At 63.0% G+C, this 22,474-nt stretch overlaps 1 protein-coding gene, 1 long non-coding RNA gene and 1 other non-coding gene across 6 annotated transcripts; 1 reads left to right on the top strand and 2 right to left on the bottom strand.

Moving 5' to 3' along the window:
- Positions 1 to 5,735: 5,735 nt before the first annotated feature.
- LOC111762189 (uncharacterized) lies at positions 5,736 to 7,428 on the bottom strand. Its single transcript, XR_002795367.2, has 2 exons — positions 6,827 to 7,428; positions 5,736 to 6,622 (listed from the first exon to the last, which is right to left on the bottom strand). It is a non-coding gene; the product is annotated as an uncharacterized lncRNA (long non-coding RNA).
- On the bottom strand, positions 6,703 to 6,785 carry LOC111762190 (small nucleolar RNA SNORD60). The gene has a single exon (XR_002795368.1). It is a non-coding gene; the product is annotated as a small nucleolar RNA SNORD60 (small nucleolar RNA).
- Positions 7,396 to 22,446, top strand: TRAF7 (TNF receptor associated factor 7). 4 transcript variants are annotated; one of them, XM_058286625.2, is made up of 21 exons: positions 7,396 to 7,491; positions 13,484 to 13,599; positions 13,845 to 13,902; positions 15,452 to 15,543; positions 17,193 to 17,309; positions 17,663 to 17,755; positions 17,957 to 17,990; positions 18,582 to 18,765; positions 18,841 to 18,975; positions 19,562 to 19,779; positions 19,871 to 19,944; positions 20,083 to 20,131; positions 20,220 to 20,347; positions 20,453 to 20,535; positions 20,844 to 20,883; positions 20,970 to 21,086; positions 21,167 to 21,289; positions 21,496 to 21,615; positions 21,704 to 21,835; positions 21,915 to 22,034; positions 22,172 to 22,446. In XM_058286625.2, exons 2-21 carry the CDS (start codon positions 13,507 to 13,509, stop codon positions 22,184 to 22,186), a joined length of 2,025 nt encoding a protein of 674 aa, XP_058142608.1. In that variant the 5' UTR covers positions 7,396 to 7,491; positions 13,484 to 13,506; the 3' UTR covers positions 22,187 to 22,446. The 4 variants fall into 4 exon arrangements, with proteins under 4 accessions (XP_058142608.1, XP_058142609.1, XP_058142611.1 ...); XM_058286626.2 differs by having other exon boundaries at positions 7,399 to 7,491; positions 13,493 to 13,599; XM_058286628.2 differs by having other exon boundaries at positions 7,403 to 7,491; positions 18,841 to 18,969; positions 22,172 to 22,334.
- The last annotated feature ends 28 nt before the right edge of the window (positions 22,447 to 22,474 follow it).

Raw genomic sequence — 22,474 nt, 5'->3', positions numbered from 1 at the left:
CTAGTGCCTCCCGGCCAGTGGCTACAGCTCCTCCAATGCCAAGGGTGGGTTCCCACCAGGGGCAGCAGCCTGCCAACTCCTGGAGGGCACAGCGGGCTGGAGCACAGGGAGGGCGATGCTCCAGGGAGGTGCAGGTTGGAGTGCAAGTCCTGGGCCACTGCGGGGGAAGGCGAGGGAGGTTTCCCACCGCCAGAGAAAGAGGCCTTCACACACTGAAGCTAATGTTTCCAACCCACCCCGAGGAGACCGAGCGCTGCCCTTCTGAGTGGCTTCTAAATGGAACTCGGTTCTCCCGTGGCATACCCCAGCTTCGCTGGTGACCAAAAGACAAGGCCCCAGGGCCTGGGAGATCAAATCAAGGATGATTCCTTGAGCCTGATCCCATACCAACTTGAACTTGAAACAGACACTGTGTTGGGTTCTTGGGAAACATTAGAAGCTTTGAGGCCCTGCAGGAAGGATTGGAGAACTTTGGGATCTCTTTGAAGGGGCCTCCAGTGAGGAGGGTGCCCCACCCGGTCTTAAATTGGGAGGTTGGGGACACCTTACAGATGCAGGTGGACCTGCCAGCCTGAAATGGATTAAGGCGGGTGGTGGCCCTTTGGGTACGCTGAATAGGGGGTGCCTCGGGCTTGCCTGTTCACCCTAAAAATGGGATAGAAGAGCTGCACCGCAACCAGAGGTGGCTGCAGTGCAGAGGAAGGCAGGCTGGGAGGCCGCTGAGCGGACAGCAGCACCAGCGGGGTGCTGGAAGGAGGGGTCTCGGCCATACTTGGCTTCTGCCTTTTGGGACCGCAGGCTTCGCTCGGGATGCGCACACTCAGCTGGCCCAACGGCGGCGAGAGAGTGACCAGAAATCAGAGTAGGGACCCTTTCGTTTCACTCTAGGTGGGAGTGAGGCTGTTCCACCAGGTTTTGACCAGACCCCGGCCTGCAGGTTTAACTTTAGGTAGGTGGGACTCACCTCCTGGTGGGACTCAGGAGGACTTTGTTTCCCAACTCCTGTATGACTTGTGTTTTCCTGTTTATAAAATATTCAGCCAGCTCCTGGTTCTCCTGGCCCAGTACCAGGTCCTGGGATGTCCCGTACACCTCCTTGGAGGCACTCAGCTGCAGTGGAGTCTTTTGCAGCAATTCGCAGTCTTAGCAACACGAGGGGCAGGTTGGTTTCCTAATGTTTGCCCAGAACTTGTTTCAGCTTGGTCACCTCTACCCTTCTGAAAGGCTTGGGGTCCCCAGGCATTGTGAAGATGATTATTTGACCCCAAGGACCATGGACTGATCTGGGGTTACTTTGCCTGTAAAGCTTGGCCCATTATCACTCAAGGGACCGAGGCAGTCTGAACCTGTGGGGCAGGTGTCTACCACCCAGTGAACTACTTGTCCTAAAAGGTGCCTAATGGGTGAAGTCCATCTGCCAGTCTCCCCTGGGTAGGAGGCCCTTACCTGGACTAAGGGAGTTGGAAAAGGGGACTTGTAAAGCTTCCCACTACTGGGGTCACTTATTGTACATAAGGAGCAACTTCAGGTGGCATTGCTGATGGTTTCTGCCAGACCTTGGCCTTCAGTCACTTGGCCAAGTAGGTTAGAGCACCGTTTCTAAATGAGGGGCTTAGCGTTTTCTGTGAAGGACCTTCCACTGTGCAGCTCCGGGTAGGTAAACCTGATGTTCTTTACTAAGCCACCCACCGGCCTCTTGGGTGAATCCTCAATCACCTGCCCTAGTCCCCTCCCCAAAGGAGCCCCCTCTAGGGCTCAGGGTAGAGCTGGGAAGGGGGCTTGAACTTGCAGAGCAGCTTTAGCCGCTGTTTCAGCTCGGGCATTTCCTCTCGTGATAGTCCTGTCAGTCTTTTGGTGTCCCGGCCAATGCATGACTGCTAGTTTCTGAGGCAGCAGGGAACCCTCCAATATTAAGAATTTGTTGGGAAGCGGACTTGGCCCAGCAGTTAGGGCACCGTCTACCACATGGGAGGTTCACGATTCAAACCCCAGGCCTCCTTGACCCGTGTGCAGCTGGCCCATGCGCAGTGCTGATGCACGTGAGGAGTGCTGTGTCATGCAGGGGTGTCCCCGCATAGGGGAGCCCCATGTGTAAGGAGCGTGCCCCATAAGGAGAGCTGCCCAGCGTGAAAGAAAGTGCAGCCTGCCTAAGAATGGCACCACCCACACGGAGAGATGATATAACAAGATGACGCAGCAAAAAGAAACACAGATTCCCATGCCGCTGACAACAACAGAAGAGGACAAAAGACGCAGCAAACGGACACAGAGAGCAGACAACGGGGGGGGGGGGGGGGGGTTGGGAAAGGGGAGAGAAATAAATAAATCTTAAAAAAAAAAAATTTGTTGGTTATTTTGGCCTCCAGGAAGATGGCATATTAGAAAGACACGGGCACCTCTCCTCTCCCAGAAAAACAGCTAGAGGACAGGCTGAAAAGGCCTGGAAAAAATCTTCTAGGGTTTAAGACACCAGGGGAAGGCTGGACACTGCCCAGAAGAATGAGGGGCAAAGGAAAAGACTCTCAAGGGAAGAATTCCCAGGAATTCTCCTGGAAGCGGCAACTCCTGAAATTGAAGGAGACACAAACATCAATAGCTGGAGACTTCAACACCCCACTCACATCATTAGCTAGAAAGAGACAGGAAATCAACAAGGAAACAGGATCTCAAACAATAGGATAGAGGAGTTAGACCTAGGAGACATATACAGGAGGTTGCATCCAAACTCAGGTTATATATTCTTCAAGTGTTCATGGATCTTTCTCCAGGACAGACCACGTTAGGTCACACTGCAGCTCTCAATAAACATAAAAAGACCGAAATTATATAAAGCACCTTCTCAGATCATAATGGAATGAAACTAGAAGTCAATAACATACAGGAAAGGAATATATTTGCAAATGTGTGTAAGCTGAACAAACTCCTAAACAATCACTGGGTCAAAGAAGGAATTTTAAGTGTAATCAATATATTGAGACAAATGAAAATGAGAACACAACCTACCCAAAACTTATGGGATACAGTGAGGGCAGTTGTGAGGGAAATTTGTAGTTCTAAATGTTTATATTTTTTTAAAAAAGCTAAAACTCAAAGACTTAACTAGAGAAGATAGAAAAACCACAAATCAATCCCAAAGCAAGCAGAAGAAATAATTTGAATATAGATTTGCTATGTGACCCTGCAATACCACTAATGGGTATATACCCAGAACTGAGAGCAGTGACACGGACATCTACACACCTCTATTCACAGTGGCATCATTCATTGCCAAAAGTTGGAAACAACCCAGGTGTTCATCCACCAAGGAATGGATAAATAATGGATTATGCAGCTATAGAAATGAAGTTATAAAGCATGACAGCATGGATCAACCTGAAGGACATTACATGGAGTGAAGCAAGCCAGACATGAAAGGACAAATATTGCATTACTATGAACTAAATATACTGTGTAAGATACTGTATGACAGATCATATGGTACGTGAATATATCTCAAAACTGCTTAATAAGTAAATAATTATGCAAGAATAGCCAGAAGCAGTAGCTACGTACAGCAGGGAAAAGACTGAGGAACAATTTTCTTGTTTGTTTTTGGGTTATTATTGAAATAATGAAAATGCTCTAATAGGTTAAAATGATGAATGCACAACTATGTGATTAGAAATACTACTGATTATACACTTTGGATTAATTGTATGCTTAGTATCAATAAAATTTGCTTAAAAAATTAAGACAAACGATGCAATTTAAAAATGTGTAAAAGAGGGCAGCAGCTGTGGCTCCATCAGTTGGGCTCCCATCTACCATATGGTGTTTCATGTCCCGGGGCCTCCTTGTGAGGGCAGGCTCACCTGCGCGCTGCGGAGCGCCACCCAGCCTGCAAGCACCGCAGAGAGCTGACTCATCAAGGTGATGTAACAAAAAAAAGGGAGAGAAGCAAACACAGAAGAGCACATAGCAAATGGACAGAGAGAGAAGACAGCATGCAAAAAGCCACAAGGGGAGGGATAAAAAAAAAAAGTGCAAAAGATTTGAGTAGATATTTGTTCAAAGAAATACAAATAGCCAAAGAAATTTTCATGGAATGCTCAACATCACTAATTAGGGAAATGCAAATCAAAGCTACAATGAGATATCATTTCATACCTATCAAAATGGCACTTATTAAAAAGACAGAACTACAAGTGTTGGGGAGAAATATTCACTGTTGGGAATGCAGAATGGTACAGTCACTGGGGAGGACGGTTGTGGTAGTTCCTAAAGAAGTTGAATATAGACTTGCCACGTGACCCTGCAATACCACTCCTGGGTATATAACCAGAACTGACAGCAGTCACAGGAAAAGACATCTGCATACAGATGCTCATAGCAGCTGTCATTCAAAACATGGGAACATCCCAGGTGTCCATCAACTGATGAATGGATAGACTGGCGTACGCACACGACAGAATATCATACAGCTCTAAGAAGTGAAGTTGTAAAGCATAACATGGATGAATCTGGAAGGCATTATGTTGAGTGAAGCAAGCCAGTCATAAAGGACAAATATGTATGACTGTGCTATTATGAACTAAATATACTGTGTAGTATCAAAGTCAGTAACTTGGGTATGGATCACCAGAAAATAGAATGAAGTTAGAGAATAGAAAGTTAGAGTAACTTGTGCAGAACTGGTAAATAAAATGGGTGTGTTCATCTTTAGAAATGAATAGAAAAGGTGAAAACTAGCAGTGCTATTATGTGTGTATGACAGAGGTCAAAGGGAAAGCCCAAGGCCATGTATATTACTAATAGGAAAGCTGAAAAATGGGATTGTAAAGCACAGTAAAAATCACATACCCAGTAACGGCTTAACATCTATGATATAAAAACTGAATGTTATGCATGTTAATGTTACAAGATGTTATCAGGCAAAAGAAATCAATTATGCTAACTGATAAAAACTAGACAACGTACAGCAAATTATAGGACTTCATTTATAAAAAATGTAAATATAGACCAATTTATAAAGATGGAAATGCATGATTGGTTATGTAGGGATTAAGAGGTGAGTACTAAGGGGTGTGGTGTTTCTTTTTGGAGTAATGACATTTTTTGTGGTGATGAATGCACAACACTGGTTAATACAAAAAGCCACTGACTGTTCACTTTGGATAGTTTATATGGTATACAAATACATCTCAATAAAATAAATTCCTTGCCAGTGTTTGAGGGGCAACCCCTTGTAAGCTGTTCTTGCCACACTGCAGAGCATCAAGGACGAGAAAAGCGTTATCTGGGATCCGTGTAGATAATGGCTCTTTTGCCAGCAGTTAGGGTTAAGTAAGCATAGGTAAGGGCAATGTATTCTGCTTTTTGAGCTCAAGTTCCTGGGCACAAGAGGGGTCCAGAGAGGCAAGTCAAGACTGAGTAGGTGGCTCCTGTGTCTATTAAGAACTTTACCACCTTACCTGCCATGCCAAGCGTCACCGAACCTCCTCCTGCCTGATGGTTCCAGTGTCTTCCACGGAGCCACGCCTGGCCTCTCTCAGGCCCCTTCAGTCTTCCTTGGTTGCAGGGAGCTCCAGGACGGTGTGACCTGAAGGACTAGCTCCCTGAATGGGGGTGGGGGGCTGTGGGGAGTGGGGGGCAGATGCTCCTACTGAGGGTGACCCCATCCTGAATGGGGCCATAATATAATCAGATTCCTCTAGGTTCTTGGCTATGTTACATAAAAGAATTTAAGACCATGCCAGTTCAGTTGAGCCAGTATTTTATTAAGGACCTGAGAAAAGATAATAGAAATGGGAAAAAATAAGATTATAGGTCCCAGGTATACTTGCAGGCTAGTCCAGGCAGAAAGAGAGCACTCATGGTTCCTTTTTAAACCATTAATTACTCCTCCACTTGTTAATGTTAGGAAGAGTCCTGGCTGTTTGTGGTTTCCATCAGTTATCCCACCTGCCAATTGCTGGGGCAGGAAGCAATGATAAGCCCCCTTCAGAATATCTAGGGCTTTTCCTTGATTCCAGACAAAATCCAGTTCCAAATGGAAAATCTCCTGAGGTTCTTCCAGCCGCCTTTTGCCTTTTGGTGGTGGTAGGGGGTGGGGGGGGTGTGCTGGGTTTCCATGGCCACATGCTTCACAGTCATGCTTTTCTGCCAGGTCCCAGGTTCGTCCTTTCACTCCCTAAACTGCCCATCTCGATAAGGAGGTACGCTATTAAGAAGGGGGCCTCTCCTTGCTCACAGCACCATGGGCAGAGCCCCTCCGGCTATTGTCCTGGTACAGGGCCATAAAAAATTCAACACAGGATTTCTAATCATCTTCCTTCCCTCTTACACAGACCTAACTGGAGTATGGGATTATAATTAACAGTCCCAGTCAACGGCCACTCCTAGTCTTCTTCTAGCTTATACCGTGGCCCCACAGTCTTGCAGAACAAGACGGTCTCTTCCTCTTTAGACCGTGTGTGGGGAGCTCGTCCCAGTTCCTGAGAAGCCATCCCAGTGGGGAGCCCCGCGGGACTTTCTCTGGCCCTCCCTTGTTCCCTGCTCCCGCCCGCCTCAACACCTGCCCGCTGGGCCTCGAGCGTGGGGGTGGGCTTCCGCTCCGGTCCGCAGGCCCGGCCGCCGATGGATCCTGAAAGACAGCGCCGAGATGCCGTTTAGAGAGGTCCATTTCCACTCCCAGCCCCTCCGCAGCCCACAGGACGCACCCTGAAGCCTCAGCTTTGCAAAATAATCAGACTGCACGTGCAGTTTTCATACGAGGTGTCAGAAATTAGAGCAATTCATCATAGGCTCGCGCCCCGCGTCGGCACTCATCAGGCCCGCGCCCGCCTACCTGTGGGTTGTTGCACGGCTGGAGGCCCGCGGCCCGAGTCGGAAACCCGGTACAGGGCGTGGGGGGTCGCGGGTCCTGCACAGCGCTCAGGACCAGCGCGGCGTCCCAGAGCCAGGCTGGAGCCGGGGGGCTACGTCGGCCTGCAGAGGTACAGACCAAGAACCAACAACAGCCACGCGGAGCGCCGACCTGAGAGACAGGAAGCCTGCGCCTCTCAGGCTTTTATAGAAAGTATCCATCTGTGATTGGGCAATCCTCTCGGAAATGCCTGCCCTCCCTCGCCGTTGATACGCTCGCTCGCTACCCTCGTTGTCCTCCACCAATCGGGCCACGGCTTCTCCTTCTGGGGCTGTCTTCCGGCCCCGATACCCGAAGCTCCACCCTTTGACAGAGGCCATCCAATCAGACTCCGATCTGCAACATAGAATGATTCTGAAGCCGCCAATCCCACCTCGCGGCGTCCGGACCGCCGGAAGTCGTAGTTCCTGCGGCGCCGCACGTGAGGCGGCCGCCCTGGGGCCGGGGAACCCGGGAACTACATGTCCCAGCGGGCGCAGCGCCTGGGCGCTTCCGGCTCGCTCCTCCTGTCCCTCTCCCGGCCACCGGCCGCGGGGGCACTATGAGTCGGGAGGGCGGCGCTGCCGCTCCGGGGCGGCCGCGGGCGGGTGAGTGTCCGCACGGCGCGCGGGAACGGGGTTCGAGCCTGGGGGCCGCGCGGAGGGGTCAGGGCATGGAGCCCGGCCGGGGGGCGGGGCTGCAGTGGGCCGGGGTCTCCGCATCTGTCCGTGTGCTTGCCTGCCAGTGTGCCCGTCGTTCGTTCATTCTCGTTCTTTTTCCTTCCTGCATTTATTGAGCGCCGCCTAGATGCCAGGCGCTACGCTCGGCGCCGGGAGACTGCGGAGAACCTGGTCCCGGTTCCTGTAAGCGCCTCTTACCGGGCAGGCCTTCTCGACCTAAGCACTGCTGACCACCCGGGCCAATCTTTCTTTGTTGCGCGCTGCTGTCCCGTGCATGGTCGGATGGTTAGCGGCATCTCTGGCCTCCTGCCCACTAGATGCCAATAGCACCGCCTCCCCCCGTTCTCCTCCTCTAGTTGAAACAACCAAAAATGTCTCCAGGCATTTCCACATGTCCCCTGGAGGGTAGAATCGCCCCATTCGCCGCTAAGAAACGCTGATCTGGGGGCGGAGGGGTTGACAGTAAAAGACAAAACAAGGAGAAATTTGATAGAAGCTGCGAAAGAAACAGGGTGTTGGGAAAGACAGTAATGGGGTTCGTGAAAGGTCTTTTGGGGAGGTGGCTGTTGGAGGAGAAAGAAAGGTTTCCTGGGAAGTTGCTGGTAAAGGAAGAGATCCTTCAAAGGCCCTGGGTGAGGAGAGCTTGGTGCTCGCCAACAAGTACAGGCAGAGTCCAGAGGCTGGCCAGGATCCAAGGTCCCGGCTGGGGACTTGCGCTTATAGGGGAGCCGTTGGGGTGACCTGGTCGGGAAATGTGTAGTAAAAAACCTCTGGTAGGAGGACAGACTCCAGATCACTGGGGAACCCGTGGGGAGGCTGGACGGGTGTGGAGAGGAGTAGTGGGAAGAGGACGCTGTCTTGAGGCAGACCAGGGCAGTCAGCTGGGACTGTTTGGGTGCAGCAGTGGGGCTGAGCAGGGCCTGGGGGATTCCCTCCTGCTGAATCCTTCCTGCTCTTGGGGTGGGGCTGCACCTACTCATTGCTGCCCAGCCTGTCTGATCATCCCTTGCACCCCTCCCCGTACACACACAGTCCTCCCTCCTGGGGGCTGCCCACCCCTGCCCTTTGCCCAGTGTGTGTAACCTTCCTCGCCCTTATTCCTTTTCTTTGAGCCTCTCCCTTCCCTGACGGTATGCGAGGCAGGCACAGGTTCTCCACCATCAGTCCCTTCCCTCACTGCTCTGAGCACCCAGGTTTCCCATAGAAACCCCATGCCCTGAGTCCCAAGGTCCAGAACCTCCCTTTGAGGGGAGCAGGGCTGTGGGCAGGCAGGGGCCAGGGGTGTGTACCCCAACCCCGGGAGACCCCATGGGGTACCTCCCACTGTGTATGTCAGGATTGTTCTAGAAACGATCAGTTTCTTGAGGACTAACGGGGGGGGTGGGGGGTAGGGGCTTTGACGTGTCAAAGGAGCTGGTGTGCTCCTATGGTCTGCCCGTGTGGGCTCCCCCACTGTCCCCCAGGTTGCCGCATGCAGGGGACATGATCCTTGGTGTGCAGGTTGGAAGAGGGAATGAGGGTGTAGGAAATGAAAGAAGAGGCGGTTGAGGGGCCTGAGCTGGTGGGGAGGCGCCAGGCAGCAAGGAAGCTGTGAATTGGCCACTCCCGGGCTGGACTTGGCACCGGGCAGGCTCCCATGGTCAGCGGGTGCCTCGGTTTGCTGGCGGCAACAGAGGAGAGGAAGGAGCAGGCTGCGGGCTTAGCCTCAGCGCAGCCTCTCTGGACCTTTGAGTTGCATTGTGGGAGCCTTCGCTCTTGACCCATGTGTCACCTCTCAGTTCCTCCCAGCCACGGGTACCTGTTCACCCACTTTAGGGGTGAGAAATCGGAACCTCAGGAGGGCAAGCGACTGACCCAAAGCCATACAACTATTGAGGGGCATAGGTGGGATTTGAGCCCAGGTCCGTCTGAGTCCATTCCCATGGCCCTGACCTTGCTGTGGCGTCTCCATAACAGACACCTCGGGGAGCCTGGGAGAGCAGTGCGTGACGTGTCAGCAGGCACCCAGTCCCGAGACATGTCTGCAGGCCTTGTCGGCTCAGGGCGGGGTCCCCACTGGCCTGGCCTCGCAAGTGGGTGGGCATCTGGGCACTCACCCGGGCCCCTGGCCTGGTAAGGCAGGAAAGACCCTAGGAGAGGCTGGCTTTCGACAGATGTTCCCGGCATCCCCTCATGCTTGGGTGGCCCCCTTGAGGCGCGCACAGCCAGGTGGGGCAGACAGAGGGGCACATGGGACCCCTGGGAAAGCGTAGGCTGGCACCGGGAGCCCAGGCAGGGGGACGCCCCAGACCACAGGACGAGGCCAGGGCTGTTGGGGAGCCTTGGGGTGGGGGTGGGAGGTGAGCAGAACCAATCACAGAGCACCCGGGGGAGGGCACTGCGGGTGGCAGCGCTCCGGGTCGGGGAGGCTGATGGCGGAGGAGAGGGTGTCCCGGGAAGGCCCCGCCCTCCACGCTGCATCTTCAGACCCCGTCCTGAGCTGGGGCCCTGGCTCCCTCCGTGGGGAAGCCAAAGGGGAAGTGCAGGGAGACAGGCCGCACAGGAAGCGGTGAGGAAAGGGCTTTGGGGCTCCAGTGCCCAGTCACGGCCGGGGGCAGCGCCGGGCACCCGGGCCCCAGCGCCCTTGGGCTGGGGCCCAGACCCTGTCTCCAGCCTTGGAGACCAGCTCCGAGGGCCCGGGAGATGCTTCCCGGGGTGGCTCACTGAGCTAGGGGTCGGGCTGGGCGCCGAGCCGAGGCTGGGCATGGACAGGCCAGGCTGCCCGCTGGAGTGGCCCCTGCCGCTGGGCACTACGGCAAGAGGACAAGGGCCACCTCCTCCTGTACCCCAGAACCCTCTTTCCCCATTCTCCATCTGGCTCCTTCCTCCAGGAAGCTCTCTAGACTTTCCCCAGACCAGACCAGACCCAAGTTCCCATGCCATACGGGGCCATCAGATAAGGGGAGGGGAGAAGGGGATGACGCCGACCCCCAGGGGGCTGGTGGGGGAGAAGAGCCTTCCCAGGGCGAGTGCTGGGCGTTAAAACTGGGGCCGCCTGAGTGGGGGAAGGGGATGGGGGGGCCGCGCCTCCTGCCCCTGGAGCCTCAGACCCGGGGAGAACGGGCGGGAAAGCTGGGAGCTGGGTGGTGTTGCTGTGGAGTGGAAGGGGGCAGGGCCCTGGGGAGGGGAGGCCATTTGGGGGGCTCGGCAGGCCTCAGAGCAGAGTTGGGGCCGTGGGTGGGGATGGGAGGACAGAGCCGGGGCTGCCGTGCCGGGACAGGGAGGTGCTGAGATCTTGAGGGACCCTCAGGCCGAGGCAGACCCTGACGTCACAATCTGCACATCCGGAATGGAAAAGACGTGCGAAGAGGACGCCGGGGAGCAGCTGGGCAGAGCATGTGGGACTTTGCCATGGCAACCGGGCCTGTTGCGCTAGGACTTGGCTGCCCGGCCTGGGCTGGGCCCCCGCGCGCCCCTGGGGCCCGCACTGCTACCCGGGGGCTGCACCCGGAGCTCTGGCCTCTGGCCAAACGGCTGGCCACCCACGGCCTCCCTGGAGCGGTCACCGCCACTTGTGCGGCCTGCCGGGGATCCCGGGGCGTGCCCGCCACTGCGCTGGCTCAGCATGCGCTGCTCAGGGGACCCCCTGCGCCCCTGGCCTGGTGGGCTGGGGTCCATGTCCGGGCGGATCCCTTGGCAAAGGCTCCAGGCAGGCTGAGCAGGGGCTGCCGCGGGGGGCTGGGAAGCTCATGGCCAGGAGCCCCAGCCCTTCCAGCGGGCGGCGGGGGCGGCAGTGGGTGGTGGGGAAGGGGCGATGGGTGGCGTGGCACGGCCCCTCCGGGAGGAGCATACACCACCCCCTGACCGCTCCCTGGGGAGTGGGCGCCTGCTCTTTGGAAGACAGCCCCTGTGCCCGCTCGAAATCCACTTCCCGCCGCCGCTGGGGGCGCCGAGCACCCTGGGGCTCCCTGCGGGGGCTGGTGCTTGCCCGCCAGGGGGGGGGGGGGAGTGGCGGCGCCAGAGCGTCCGGGGCAGGGCCCCACGGGGGAGCCCGAGGGACGCCGTGATTGCGAAACCCGCGCCGAGCCAGCGCAATCGGGCCTCTTGCTCAACTCGGGGCTCCCCGCTGGCTCCGGCTCCGCTGGGTGGCAGGGATTGCCGGCCCGGCCCCTCCCCGTGGCCCCGCTAGGCCTTGGTGTGTGCCCGCGCGGGGCGGCGTGTCCCGCGTCGCTGCGATTGGCCGCAGGTCGGCTGGATTTGCGCTGCCCCGGGAGCCGCGTGCCTTTCTGTTGACCTCACCGCAGAGCGGGGCAGCGCCGGCCCCTTCGCTCCGCTCCTCCGCAGCGCCTGGCCCGGGACCTGTGGGTTGGATGCGGGCTGCAGCCCCAGGGCCCCCGGGGGTTCCCTGCCCCGGCTCAGGCGTCACTGGCCAGCGTCTCCTCCCCGGCAGCGCTCGGTGGAGGGAGCAGATGGTGTGTAAAGTCCAGGTCAGTGTCACCGAAGGCCTCCGGCAGGGGAGCCGGTCCCAAGTGCCCCGCCCGCCCCGGCCAACCCGGGCCCCCGAGGCTGCAGCTGGACGTGTGGCAGATGTGTGCCGGGCAGAGCTGGGCTGCTGGGCCCGGCTGCCCTCGGCCCAGGGCCGCCTGGAGATGCAGAGGCTGGGACAGGCCACCCCAGAGCATGGTCCCAGCCAGGCCGGGGGCGGGGTGTGGCGGGCTCTGTCCAGCCCTGCCCCCTCTTCAGGTGGAGGGGGGGCTGGGCCTGTGGGTGGGGGGTGCCAGAGAGGGGACAGCTTTGGGCTCAAGCTCTCGGGACGTCCCCCCCCATCTAGCTGGACCCACAGGGCCAAAGAGCCACCATGTCTGGAAAGGGCTCCTGCGGGAGCTGCAGGTGACATTTGAAGCGAGGCGCGAGGATGGGCAGGGTGGCGGGCAGCTCGGGGGATGACTGTTGGGGATACAAGAGAGAGGGACTGCTGGGGGGAGTGGCGCCCGTTGGAGAAAGTGCTGGAACAGCAGAGCTGTCGTGAGCTGGTCTCTCTGGTCTGCTTGATGTGACGCAGGGTTCGGCGGGCACCACGGCAGCCGGGGCAGCCTACCGGGGTCCCACCCGCCAGCCTGGCAGCCAGGTCCAGAGGGGGGGCCGGGGCAATTGGGGTACCCCACCTGCCACTCCAACCCAGGAAACCAGGTGGGCCTGGCCTCCCCCCAGGAGCTCTGGCGCCAGGGCCGATGGCGTGGCCACCCCCCTCGAGGGACGGCCCCCGATGTGGCCCTGCCGGGGTGCCGGCCTGCGCGGCCACCTTCCCCCTGGGGCCTCGACCTCACGGAGGGGCCTCAGGGCCTGAGCATAGCCGACCCACAGGCGGAGGTCGCCGTGCGGGGCCCGAGAGCGGGCCGGGGCTCGCGGGGCTCCCCGTGCCACTGGCCCAGTGCCCACGGGGCGTGAGTCCAGGCCGCAGGAGCGTGGGTGACCTGCCGCGGGTCCTCTGCCCCACTAAGCGCGTCCCTTGCCTGAGGACGCCCTGGCCCAGCCACCACCCTCAAGGCCCCTGATGGGCTGGGTCCCCCAACCCACTCAGGCCCCCTCTTCTGGGGAGAGGGTGGGGGTCATTAAGGCCCGTGGGTGGTTCCCACCTTATCCTCCCACCATGAACCCCAAGTGTCGCTGTCTCGGGGTCCCTTGGACATGACCTGCTCGGAGCCCCACCCCGTGCCCAGCCCTGTGGGGCCCCAGGGACCCCCAACCCGTGGGGGATGCGGCAAGCTGGGCGCCAGCCACCTGCCACGGCTGGCACCCGCGGCCCCCCCCCTTGGCCTTCACTGGCACGGGCGGGGCAAGGGCCCAGTGCGCCCCCGGTAGACCGGCCAGAGCAGGCAGCCCCGGTCGACCCCCAGGGCCTGGGCCCCCAGCCCAAAGCCCCTCACTTGTCCCCCCGCAGGGGCCGCAGCCCGTGGACCGTAGATGCCTCTGAAGCATGACCTTGGGCAAGAGCGACCCCCACAGCCACTGCTCCGAGGGGCCCCCAGCCTTCCCGCCCCCGACGCTGCCACCGGGGTAAGGGGCGCCGCGTGGGGAAGGGCCCCCCTCAGGCCCACGTACCCGAGACCCTCCGTCGCTCAGCGGCGTCTCCTGCCCTCCCGAGAGGAGGCCTCTCCGGGGGCCCTGCCCGTGCCTGGGGCATCGCGCCCCTGCAGCACCGGGGTCCGTCCGCGGGGTGGGTGGCGCACAGGCACCCCCAACGCCCCCACGCGGGGTGCGTCCCCCGGGGCGCGGCCAAGCCTCCTCTGTTCTCTGCACAGACCAGGATGGAGACCACCTTTGGACCTGCCTTCTCGGCCGTCACCACCGTCACAAAAGGTGAGGCAGCATCTGGGCACCGGGGCCGCGTCCCCCGGGCCCCGTCAAGGGCCTGAGGGGGTCTTGTGGGGGCGGGGAGCCCGGTGTGGAAGAAGCGGCAGCTCTGCGCCCCCCCCACCCCTCCCCGTGCTGGCCGCGTCTCAGCCCCGGGCCACCCCCACCTGGCGTCCCCGCCCTCCCAGCCACGCCACTGCCCCTCTGTCCCGTGTCACTGCGACCCCTGCTCCCCCCAGCTGCATCGGGTCCAGCGGCCTCAGGGCTCGGGAAGGGTACCTGGGGCCGCGAGGGGCAGCCCCTCTCCCTCCGGAGGCAGGGCGTTCTGGGGGGAACGCGTTCCGATTTTTAGGACACAAACCACAAACTGGTTCCAAATTGCCTTCCTGTGTTTTCCTGGGGTCCCCGTGGTGGCTCACCGCGGTCTGTGGCTGTGGGAGTGGCCTCCTCAGTGCCCCTGGAAGCGCCCCGCTTCTCAAATGTTCTTTCTAAAGTGCAAGGGAGAATCAGTGTCACTCCTAATCACACCCCACAAGTGGCCAGTCCTGAATGTCTCGCCCGAGTTGTCAGGACGCACATAGCACCCTGCCCCGGCAGCCAGGAGCTCCCCAGAACGTGGGGGGCACCGGCCTGCAGCCCCTCGCCCAGCCCAGAGAGCCCCTTGGGGGCAGCAGGGGTCAGAGCTCTCATTAGACGGGAGAAGGGGGGCACGGCAGCCCTGGCGCAGGCCCGCCGGGAGAAGATGCGTGTGGAACCCACGCCTGAGCCTGGCCGAGGCGGGTGGCGCGCTCCGGTCCCACGCGGACCCTCGACCAGCTTCCGGGAAGAAGCCCGCAGCCCCTCCACTGGGCCTGCCCTGGCCACGGCATGGCGCTCCAGCACCGTTCCCAGAGGAAGCTGCGAAGGCCCGGGGGGCGTGGGGCGCACGGCGGCAAGCCTGGCCCTGGCCCCAGACCACCAGGGGCAGTCCTGGCCCAGCCCCGCGCACCAAAGGCCACTCTGTGCCTCGGTCTCCTCCTCTGTGAACCCAGCTGCCAGGGTGACGGCGCAGGTCCAACGAGACGCTGTCCCCCGCCTGCTCCTTTCAGAGGCGCTCAGGTGCTGGCCGGGCTCCTCGAGGGCCGGGATGAGGGCACCTCATTGTAGAGACTGCGGGAGAAGAGCCCCCGCCCCACCTGTCCTCAACCTGCCTGGGCACGGACAGCGCCGGGAGCTGGGACCACCTCGGGTCAGCCCGTCCCTGTGCCCTCCACCCTCCTTGGCCACAGGGAGGCCGAGCACTGGGACCAGGAGGCCAGGCCCTCTTGAGGCCTTTGCACTGCCCGGGACTTGACGGGTGGGATTCCCGGTAGCCCCCCCACCCGGCCTGGCCCCCTCCAACCCCAGAGGATGCAGTGAGGGCGCAGGGGGCATGGAGCTGCCCTGGAGGGAGCGCTGCCCGACTCCCAGCCCGCATCCTGCCTCCTGCCCGGGCCCAGCCTGAGCCTCCCCCGGGACCCCCCGGAACCCCCCCGGCCCGCGCTCACGGGCAGCCCGGCCCCGCCTCTCTCGGCAGCCGATGGGAGCAGCACCTACAAGCAGCACCGCAGGACGCCGTCCTCCTCCAGCACCCTGGCCTACTCCTCGCGGGATGAGGAGGACAGCGTGGTACGTCTGCACCCGCCGCCCCCATCCCGCCCGGACGAGCTCAGGGGCCAGGCCCGGGGGAGTCGAGGGGGCCAGTGGCGGGGGCTCTGCTTCGAGCTGAGACCCTGGAAGCGAGAGCTGCGAGGTGGGGACAGGCCGCTTAGCAGAGGGGAGAGAAGTGCATTTGGCAGAGGGGTCGGCATGCACGAGTCCCCTGAGGCTTGAGCCAAGAGTCAGTGGGGCCAAGGCGGCCCCGGGGGCTGGATCCCAGGTGAGGGCTGCGGCCGGATGGCCGGTGAGGGTGCCGTGCCTGCAGGCCGGGCTCAGGCGGGTTTGCTTCATCTGAGGGAGGTGGGAGCCACAGAAGGTTTAATCAGGAGGGTAACGAGACCAAATTTGCATTTTGGGAAACTCCCCTGGGCGGGGCAGGAGGCCTGAAGAGAGGTCCTCATGAGGGGAGGCGGGGTACAGCAGCTGGAGAAAGATGGGGTCCCATGCAGTGAGGCAGTGGGGGCCTGTAACGCCCAGGCTGACTGCAGGGGGTGGGGGGCGGGGAGCGGGCCATTCCCTGCTCGGCCTCCCCACTGCCTCGGCGCCCGCTGGGGGGCGGCTCTGGCCTTGAAGGCGCAGATTCGTGGGCCACGTGGAGCAGAACGGGCCACGTGGGTGTCCAGAGGCGTGCCACGTGCTGGGCCCTCCCGTGGGCTGCTGGGCCCCGCCCTGCCCGCTGCCCGCCTCCAGCCCTGGCTCGCCGGCCCTGCCCTCAGGAGGGCGTGGGAACCCCTGGGTGGGCCGTGGGCTCAGCTCGGGCCGGCCCCCCGCGACCTGGGCCCTCAGCCCCCTGGTCTCCATCGCCGCCCCCGGGGTCGTTTGACTCAACTTCCTTTGACGTGCCCTCCTAGTTCCCGTGTAGAGGCAATGCCACTTGGGATGTCACGGGGCTGGGCCTCTGCCCTGGCCAGGGCGGCGTGTCAGGGGCAGGACGTGGGTGTCTAACCTCCGCTCAGGGCAGCCAGCCCAGGGGGCATCTGTGCACGTGTGCTGCTCCCGCCCGCCAGCCCCTCTCCACGCCCCAGAGAGACGGGGCCCCCCGAGTGCTGGGCAGGGGCCAGGGGCGAGGCCGGGGGGGCGTGCCGGGCGTGAGGCTCGAGGGCGGCCACGGCTGGGCCAGGGGAGTCGCGGGAGCGGAGCAGCTCCTTGCACGGTCGCCCGTGGGGGTTTCCGGGCCCGTCGCAGGCTTGCCGAGGGCCACGCTGTCCCCGGGAGGCCCCGGGGCGGCCGAGCCCAGCCCATCGCCGGCCAGCTGCCCAGGATTGGCTGGCGGAGGTGCCCCCTTGGCTGCCCGCATCCCCTCACGGGAAGCAGGAAGCCACCCCGAGCGTGTCCTCGTAGAATTCAATAGCAGGAAGTCTCTCCTTTTACACAAAGAAAGTTGGCAGACGTGCGCGCCAGCACAGCAGCAAGTGCCGCAGCGGACGGCGGGCTGGGGCTCGGCCCGCACCGGCTCCCGGCTCCCGGGCAGCGGGCAGCGGGCCGGGCGGGCTGGCACCAGGGGTGGCGCTGCCGTCGGGCCTGCCAGGCTCAGCGTCCTCCGGTCCCAGGCTGGGAGCGCCCCGTCAGGCCACGCGGGCCGCACCCTGACGACGGCGCCCATCCCGCACTCTGCATAGCCCCCCATCAGCACCCCGCGCCGCTCCGACTCGGCCATCTCAGTCCGCTCCCTGCACTCCGAGTCCAGCATGTCCCTGCGCTCCACGTTCTCGCTGCCCGAGGAAGAGGAGGAGCTGGTGCGTGGGGCGGGGGGGTGCGTGGGGCTGGGGGGGGGCGCGGGACTGGCACACGGGGCGGGCCTGCTGGGTGGCTGGGCCCCTTCCCCCGGGCAGGCGCTCAGCTCCCCATAAGGGTGCCCGGGCATGCCTCCCGTTTCCCGGGCACTGTTGGGGGGACTGGCCAGCGGGACAGAAGGTTGGGCCTGGGGACCCTCCCCGCTCTGGCAGGAAGGGGCTGCGGTGTGCGGGCAGCCCACTCCGGGGCTCGCCTGGGGACCTGCCCCAGCTGGGAGGACCCCCCCCCCCCCCCCCCCCCGTGCGCCCGTGGCCCCGCCCCTCACCCCTGCACCCTCCGCCCTGCCCGGTCCCAGGAGCCGCTGGTGTTCGCCGAGCAGCCCTCCGTGAAACTGTGCTGCCAGCTCTGCTGCAGCGTGTTCAAGGACCCGGTGATCACCACGTGTGGGGTGAGGCCCCGCCCGCCAGCACCCCACTCCCAGCCCTGGCTCCAGCCTCACGCTGCCTCCACCCCCAGGCCTCTCTGGGGCCTCCCATGGGGGCTCGGCCTCGGGCAGAAGGACCCGAGCACCAGGGCACCAGGAGGGTGGGGGACGGGGCGCTGCCGTGGCCCCCGAGCTCCCTCCAGCCGCTGCCTCTTGTCTCCACAGCACACGTTTTGTAGAAGATGCGCCTTGAAGTCAGGTAGGTCCTTCCTGCTGAGTCCCGGGCTTGGCCACCTTGGACATGCCTGGGGAGGTCAGGGGCCGCCAGGGGCCCCACGCCAAAGCCAGCTTCCCCCCTGCCCCGCACAAAGCACCCGGCACATCTGGCCTCGCTGGGGACCTGGGCTGTGCGGCTCGGGATGGGGGGGCACCTCGAGGCATGGCACTGCCAACCCAGCGCCCCCGGGGGCCTCCCCGGGCTCTGTCTTCCATGTGGTGGGTGCGGGGAGGCTGGCAGCCTCCCACACCAGTGCCCACCGCCTCCCGGTCTCGGGCGCCTGCAGCCTGCCCACACCTCTGCCAGGCCCCAGGGCTGCCGCTCGTGCCAGGGGCTTTCAGGCTCTGTCCCCAGCCATCCCCGGGGTCACCGAGAGGCCTCTGTCGCCTCCTGCTGGCCCAGTTGTTCTGGGTGGCCCAGCCGCCCACCTGCTCCCGGGCTGGGCGCTGGGGGCATGAAACACGTGAGGCCCTCTGGGCTTGAGGGGCAGACTGCGGGGGGGAGGGGCCGGGCGGCACCTGCAGCCGGAGGGGGCCGGCGCCCGTGGGTCAGCACGTGCCCTCCCTTGCCCAGAGAAGTGCCCCGTGGACAATGCCAAGCTGACGGTGGTGGTGAGCAACATCGCGGTGGCCGAGCAGGTCGGCGAGCTCTTCATCCACTGCAGGCACGGCTGCCGGGCGGCGGGCGGCGGGAAGCCCGCTGCGTTCGAGGTGGACCCCCGCGGGTGCCCCTTCACCATCAAGCTCAGCGCCCGCAAGTAAGCGCGCCCCTCGCGGCCCCCCCGTGGTGCGTGGAGACCCCTGGGCTCACGCCCCCCGCGCCCCGCCCCCAGGGACCACGAGAGCAGCTGTGACTACAGGCCCGTGCGGTGCCCCAACAACCCCAGCTGCCCGCCGCTGCTCAAGATGAACCTGGAGGCCCACCTGAAGGAGTGCGAGCACATCAAGTGTCCCCACTCCAAGTACGGGTGAGTGGGCGGGGCCGGCAGTGGCACCCGGGGGACCTCCGGGGGCCAGGAGCTGGGCGGAGCGGCCCCCGACGACTCCGTCATCACAGCCCGGGTGCCGGTGCCCGAGCGCGCGAGCTCGGCCCCGAGGGGGCGGGGGGGTGGCTGGGGCAGTGGGGAGCTGAGGACTGAAGCACGCGGGGCGGGGACCTGGGTGACGGCCAGGGGCAAGGGCGTTTCGGCTACTGGACGAGAGGCCAAGGCCCTGCGGTGGGTGGGAGGCAGGTGGGCAGGAGCACACGGGGCCGGAGTGGGGGGGGGGGCACGGGGCAGGAGAGGGCCCCCGAGGAGCCCGGAGCAGGCGCGGCGTGCCCGGATTTCACGGGAGCTGGCCTGCTGCACGCTTGCCGGGTGCGGATGGGCGGGCCGGCAGCATCCAGGCAAGAGGCGATGGGGCCGGGGCCAGGGTGCAGGGGGCACCGAGGGGCGGGGACATGAGCGAGATTCTTGAGGTTGGGAGGCAGGAAGAGAGAGCAGGGGGCCGGGGTCAGGCGGGCCGGGGCGACCAGGGGAGCGGGTGGGCAGGGCAGCTGTCCCATCCCGCCAGGTGCACGTTCATCGGGAACCAGGACACGTACGAGACGCACCTGGAGGCGTGCCGCTTCGAAGGCCTGAAGGAGTTCCTGCAGCAGACGGACGACCGCTTCCACGAGATGCACGTGGCACTGGCCCAGAAGGACCAGGAGATCGCCTTCCTGCGCTCCATGCTGGGCAAGCTCTCCGAGAAGATCGACCAGCTGGAGAAGAGCCTTGAGCTCAAGTTTGGTGAGCGCCCGACCCCGGGGGGCAGGAGGAGGCGATCCCCGGCCCCAGTCCGGCCCCCGGCCCCGGTGACGCCGCCTCCCCTGCCGCCCAGATGTCCTGGACGAGAACCAGAGCAAGCTCGGCGAGGACCTGATGGAGTTCCGGCGGGACGCGTCCATGCTGAACGTGAGCCGCGGGCGGGTGGCCGGGGCGGGCCCAGGCTGTCCTGGGGTGGGGGGGCCTGAGGGCAGCCGGGGCCATGGGCGGGCTACCGGGGAGCCTGGGCAGCTTGGCCCACCTCGCCCTCCGCCCTTGGCCTTGCAGGACGAGCTGTCCCACATCAACGCGCGGCTGAACACGGGCATCCTAGGATGTGAGTGTGGGCCTGTGGCTGCCCCCTGCCCCGCCATCCCCAAGGACACCCCCCCCCGCCCGCTGAGCAGCCCCCCCTCTCTGTGCAGCCTACGACCCCCAGCAGATCTTCAAGTGCAAAGGGACATTCGTGGGCCACCAGGGCCCTGTGTGGTGCCTGTGTGTCTACTCCATGGGTGACCTGCTCTTCAGCGGCTCCTCGGACAAGACCATCAAGGTGGGCAGGGGTCCCGCCGGGGGGCGCAGCAGGCTGGCCAGAGCTGCCCTGTGTTCCTCGGCTCCCGGCCCCCGCCGTGCCGCCCTGACCCTTGGCCTCTTGCAGGTGTGGGACACGTGCACCACCTATAAGTGCCAGAAGACGCTCGAGGGCCACGATGGCATCGTGCTGGCGCTCTGTATCCAGGGGTGAGCCGGAGTGCGCATCCCACCATCCCCCAGGGGGCGGGCCTGTGAGGTGGCTGTGCTCCCACCTGGTGTCCCAGCAGAGTCCCGGCCCGGGGGGCCCAGGGCACCCCTTTTCCTGGCCCTCCCCCATCTCGAGTCACATGACTTCGTGTGTGGGCGTGCGCAGGTGTGAGCAAGCGGGGTGCCCGCTCGCCGGGTGCTGGCTTGGCTGCCAGCAGCTCCCCGCAGGTTTATTCCGAGCCGACGAGGGGCTGCGGGGCGCTGGCTCCCGGGGCCGTGCCCTGACGCCGCCGGCCTTGCCTCCTCAGGTGCCGGCTATACAGCGGTTCCGCGGACTGCACCATCATCGTGAGTGGTGGAGGGGGCGCGGTGGGACCCTCTCGCCGGCTGGGGCTCCTGGCACTCGGCACTGACGCCTCCCGCCCTCCCGCCAGGTGTGGGACGTCCAGAACCTGCAGAAAGTGACCACGATCCGGGCCCACGACAACCCCGTGTGCACGCTGGTGTCCTCGCACAACATGCTCTTCAGCGGCTCCCTGAAGGCCATCAAGGTGCCGGGAGGGCGCGGGCGGGACTCCCCCGGGCACGGCCGCCCCTGCCCGCCCGCCCGCGCTCACCGCTGTGCCTGCAGGTCTGGGACATCGTGGGCACCGAGCTCAAGCTGAAGAAGGAGCTCACCGGCCTCAACCACTGGGTGCGGGCCCTGGTGGCTGCGCAGAGCTACCTGTACAGCGGCTCCTACCAGACCATCAAGGTGCGCCCTCCTGCCCCCGCTGCGCCCCACGCAGGCTGCCAGCCCTGCCCAGTCAAGCTCGCCCGCCCCGCCTCCCAGGGCAGGGAGACCTTTGCCCCACACCCACCTACAGCCAGCAGGACCCAGCCTTGGGGACAGTCGGGCAGCCCCGAGTGAGCCCCTGAGGCCTGGCCTGGACCCAGCGGCTGGTGCCCCTCCCTCCCCAGATCTGGGACATCCGGACCCTTGACTGCGTCCACGTCCTGCAGACGTCGGGGGGCAGCGTGTACTCCATCGCCGTGACGAATCACCACATCGTCTGTGGCACTTACGAGAACCTCATCCACGTGAGGGCTGGGGCCGTGGGACGGGCCGGGGCGGAGTGGGGCGGGGGCGGCCCCGGGTCCCTGACCCGCCCGCGCATGCCCCGCCCAGGTGTGGGACATTGAGTCCAAGGAGCAGGTGCGGACGCTGACGGGCCACGTGGGCACCGTGTACGCCCTGGCGGTTATCTCGACGCCAGACCAGACCAAGGTGTTCAGCGCATCCTACGACCGATCCCTCAGGGTGCGTGTGCGCTGGGGGGCACGGGCCGGGCGGGGGGCGCGGGCATGGGTGGCCGGCCCTCACCGCCGTGTGTCCCCAGGTGTGGAGCATGGACAACATGATCTGCACACAGACCTTGCTGCGGCACCAGGGCAGCGTCACGGCGCTGGCCGTGTCCCGGGGCCGGCTCTTTTCGGGGGCTGTAGACAGCACCGTCAAGGTCAGTGCCGGGGCCCGGGCCCCAGCGGATGGCGCCATGTAGCGCGGGGAGACCGTGTCCTGGGGCAGGGTGGGCAGCACGCTTCTGCGGGGCACAATGGCCAGAGAGGTCCCTGAGACCAGGCCCTTTCCCCGCAGGTGTGGACTTGCTGATGGAGAATCCGGGCCTTGGCGCTCTCGGGGCCTGCCCCGGGCGGCCCGGGGCAGGTGGGCATGCTGGGCAGGCCCCCCCACTGCCGCCAGGACAATGCCGGCCCCGCACACTGCGGGCCAGGTACGACGCTCGCTTGGCCCAGCCCCCTTGGTCCCACCCCAGATGGACTGCGGCCCTTTTTACTCACGTTTTGTACTGTTTTTAGACTGTATATAAATTTGATTACTTCTGGGTTGAAATAAAAGCTGTGCAGACTGTGGCTGTGAGTGAGAGTGGGTCCTTGGGGT

The sequence above is a fragment of the Dasypus novemcinctus genome, chromosome 23 (assembly GCF_030445035.2).
Source record: "Dasypus novemcinctus isolate mDasNov1 chromosome 23, mDasNov1.1.hap2, whole genome shotgun sequence".
Classification (NCBI taxonomy): Eukaryota; Metazoa; Chordata; class Mammalia; order Cingulata; family Dasypodidae; genus Dasypus; species Dasypus novemcinctus.
This window is presented reverse-complemented; position numbering and strand designations above follow the sequence as displayed.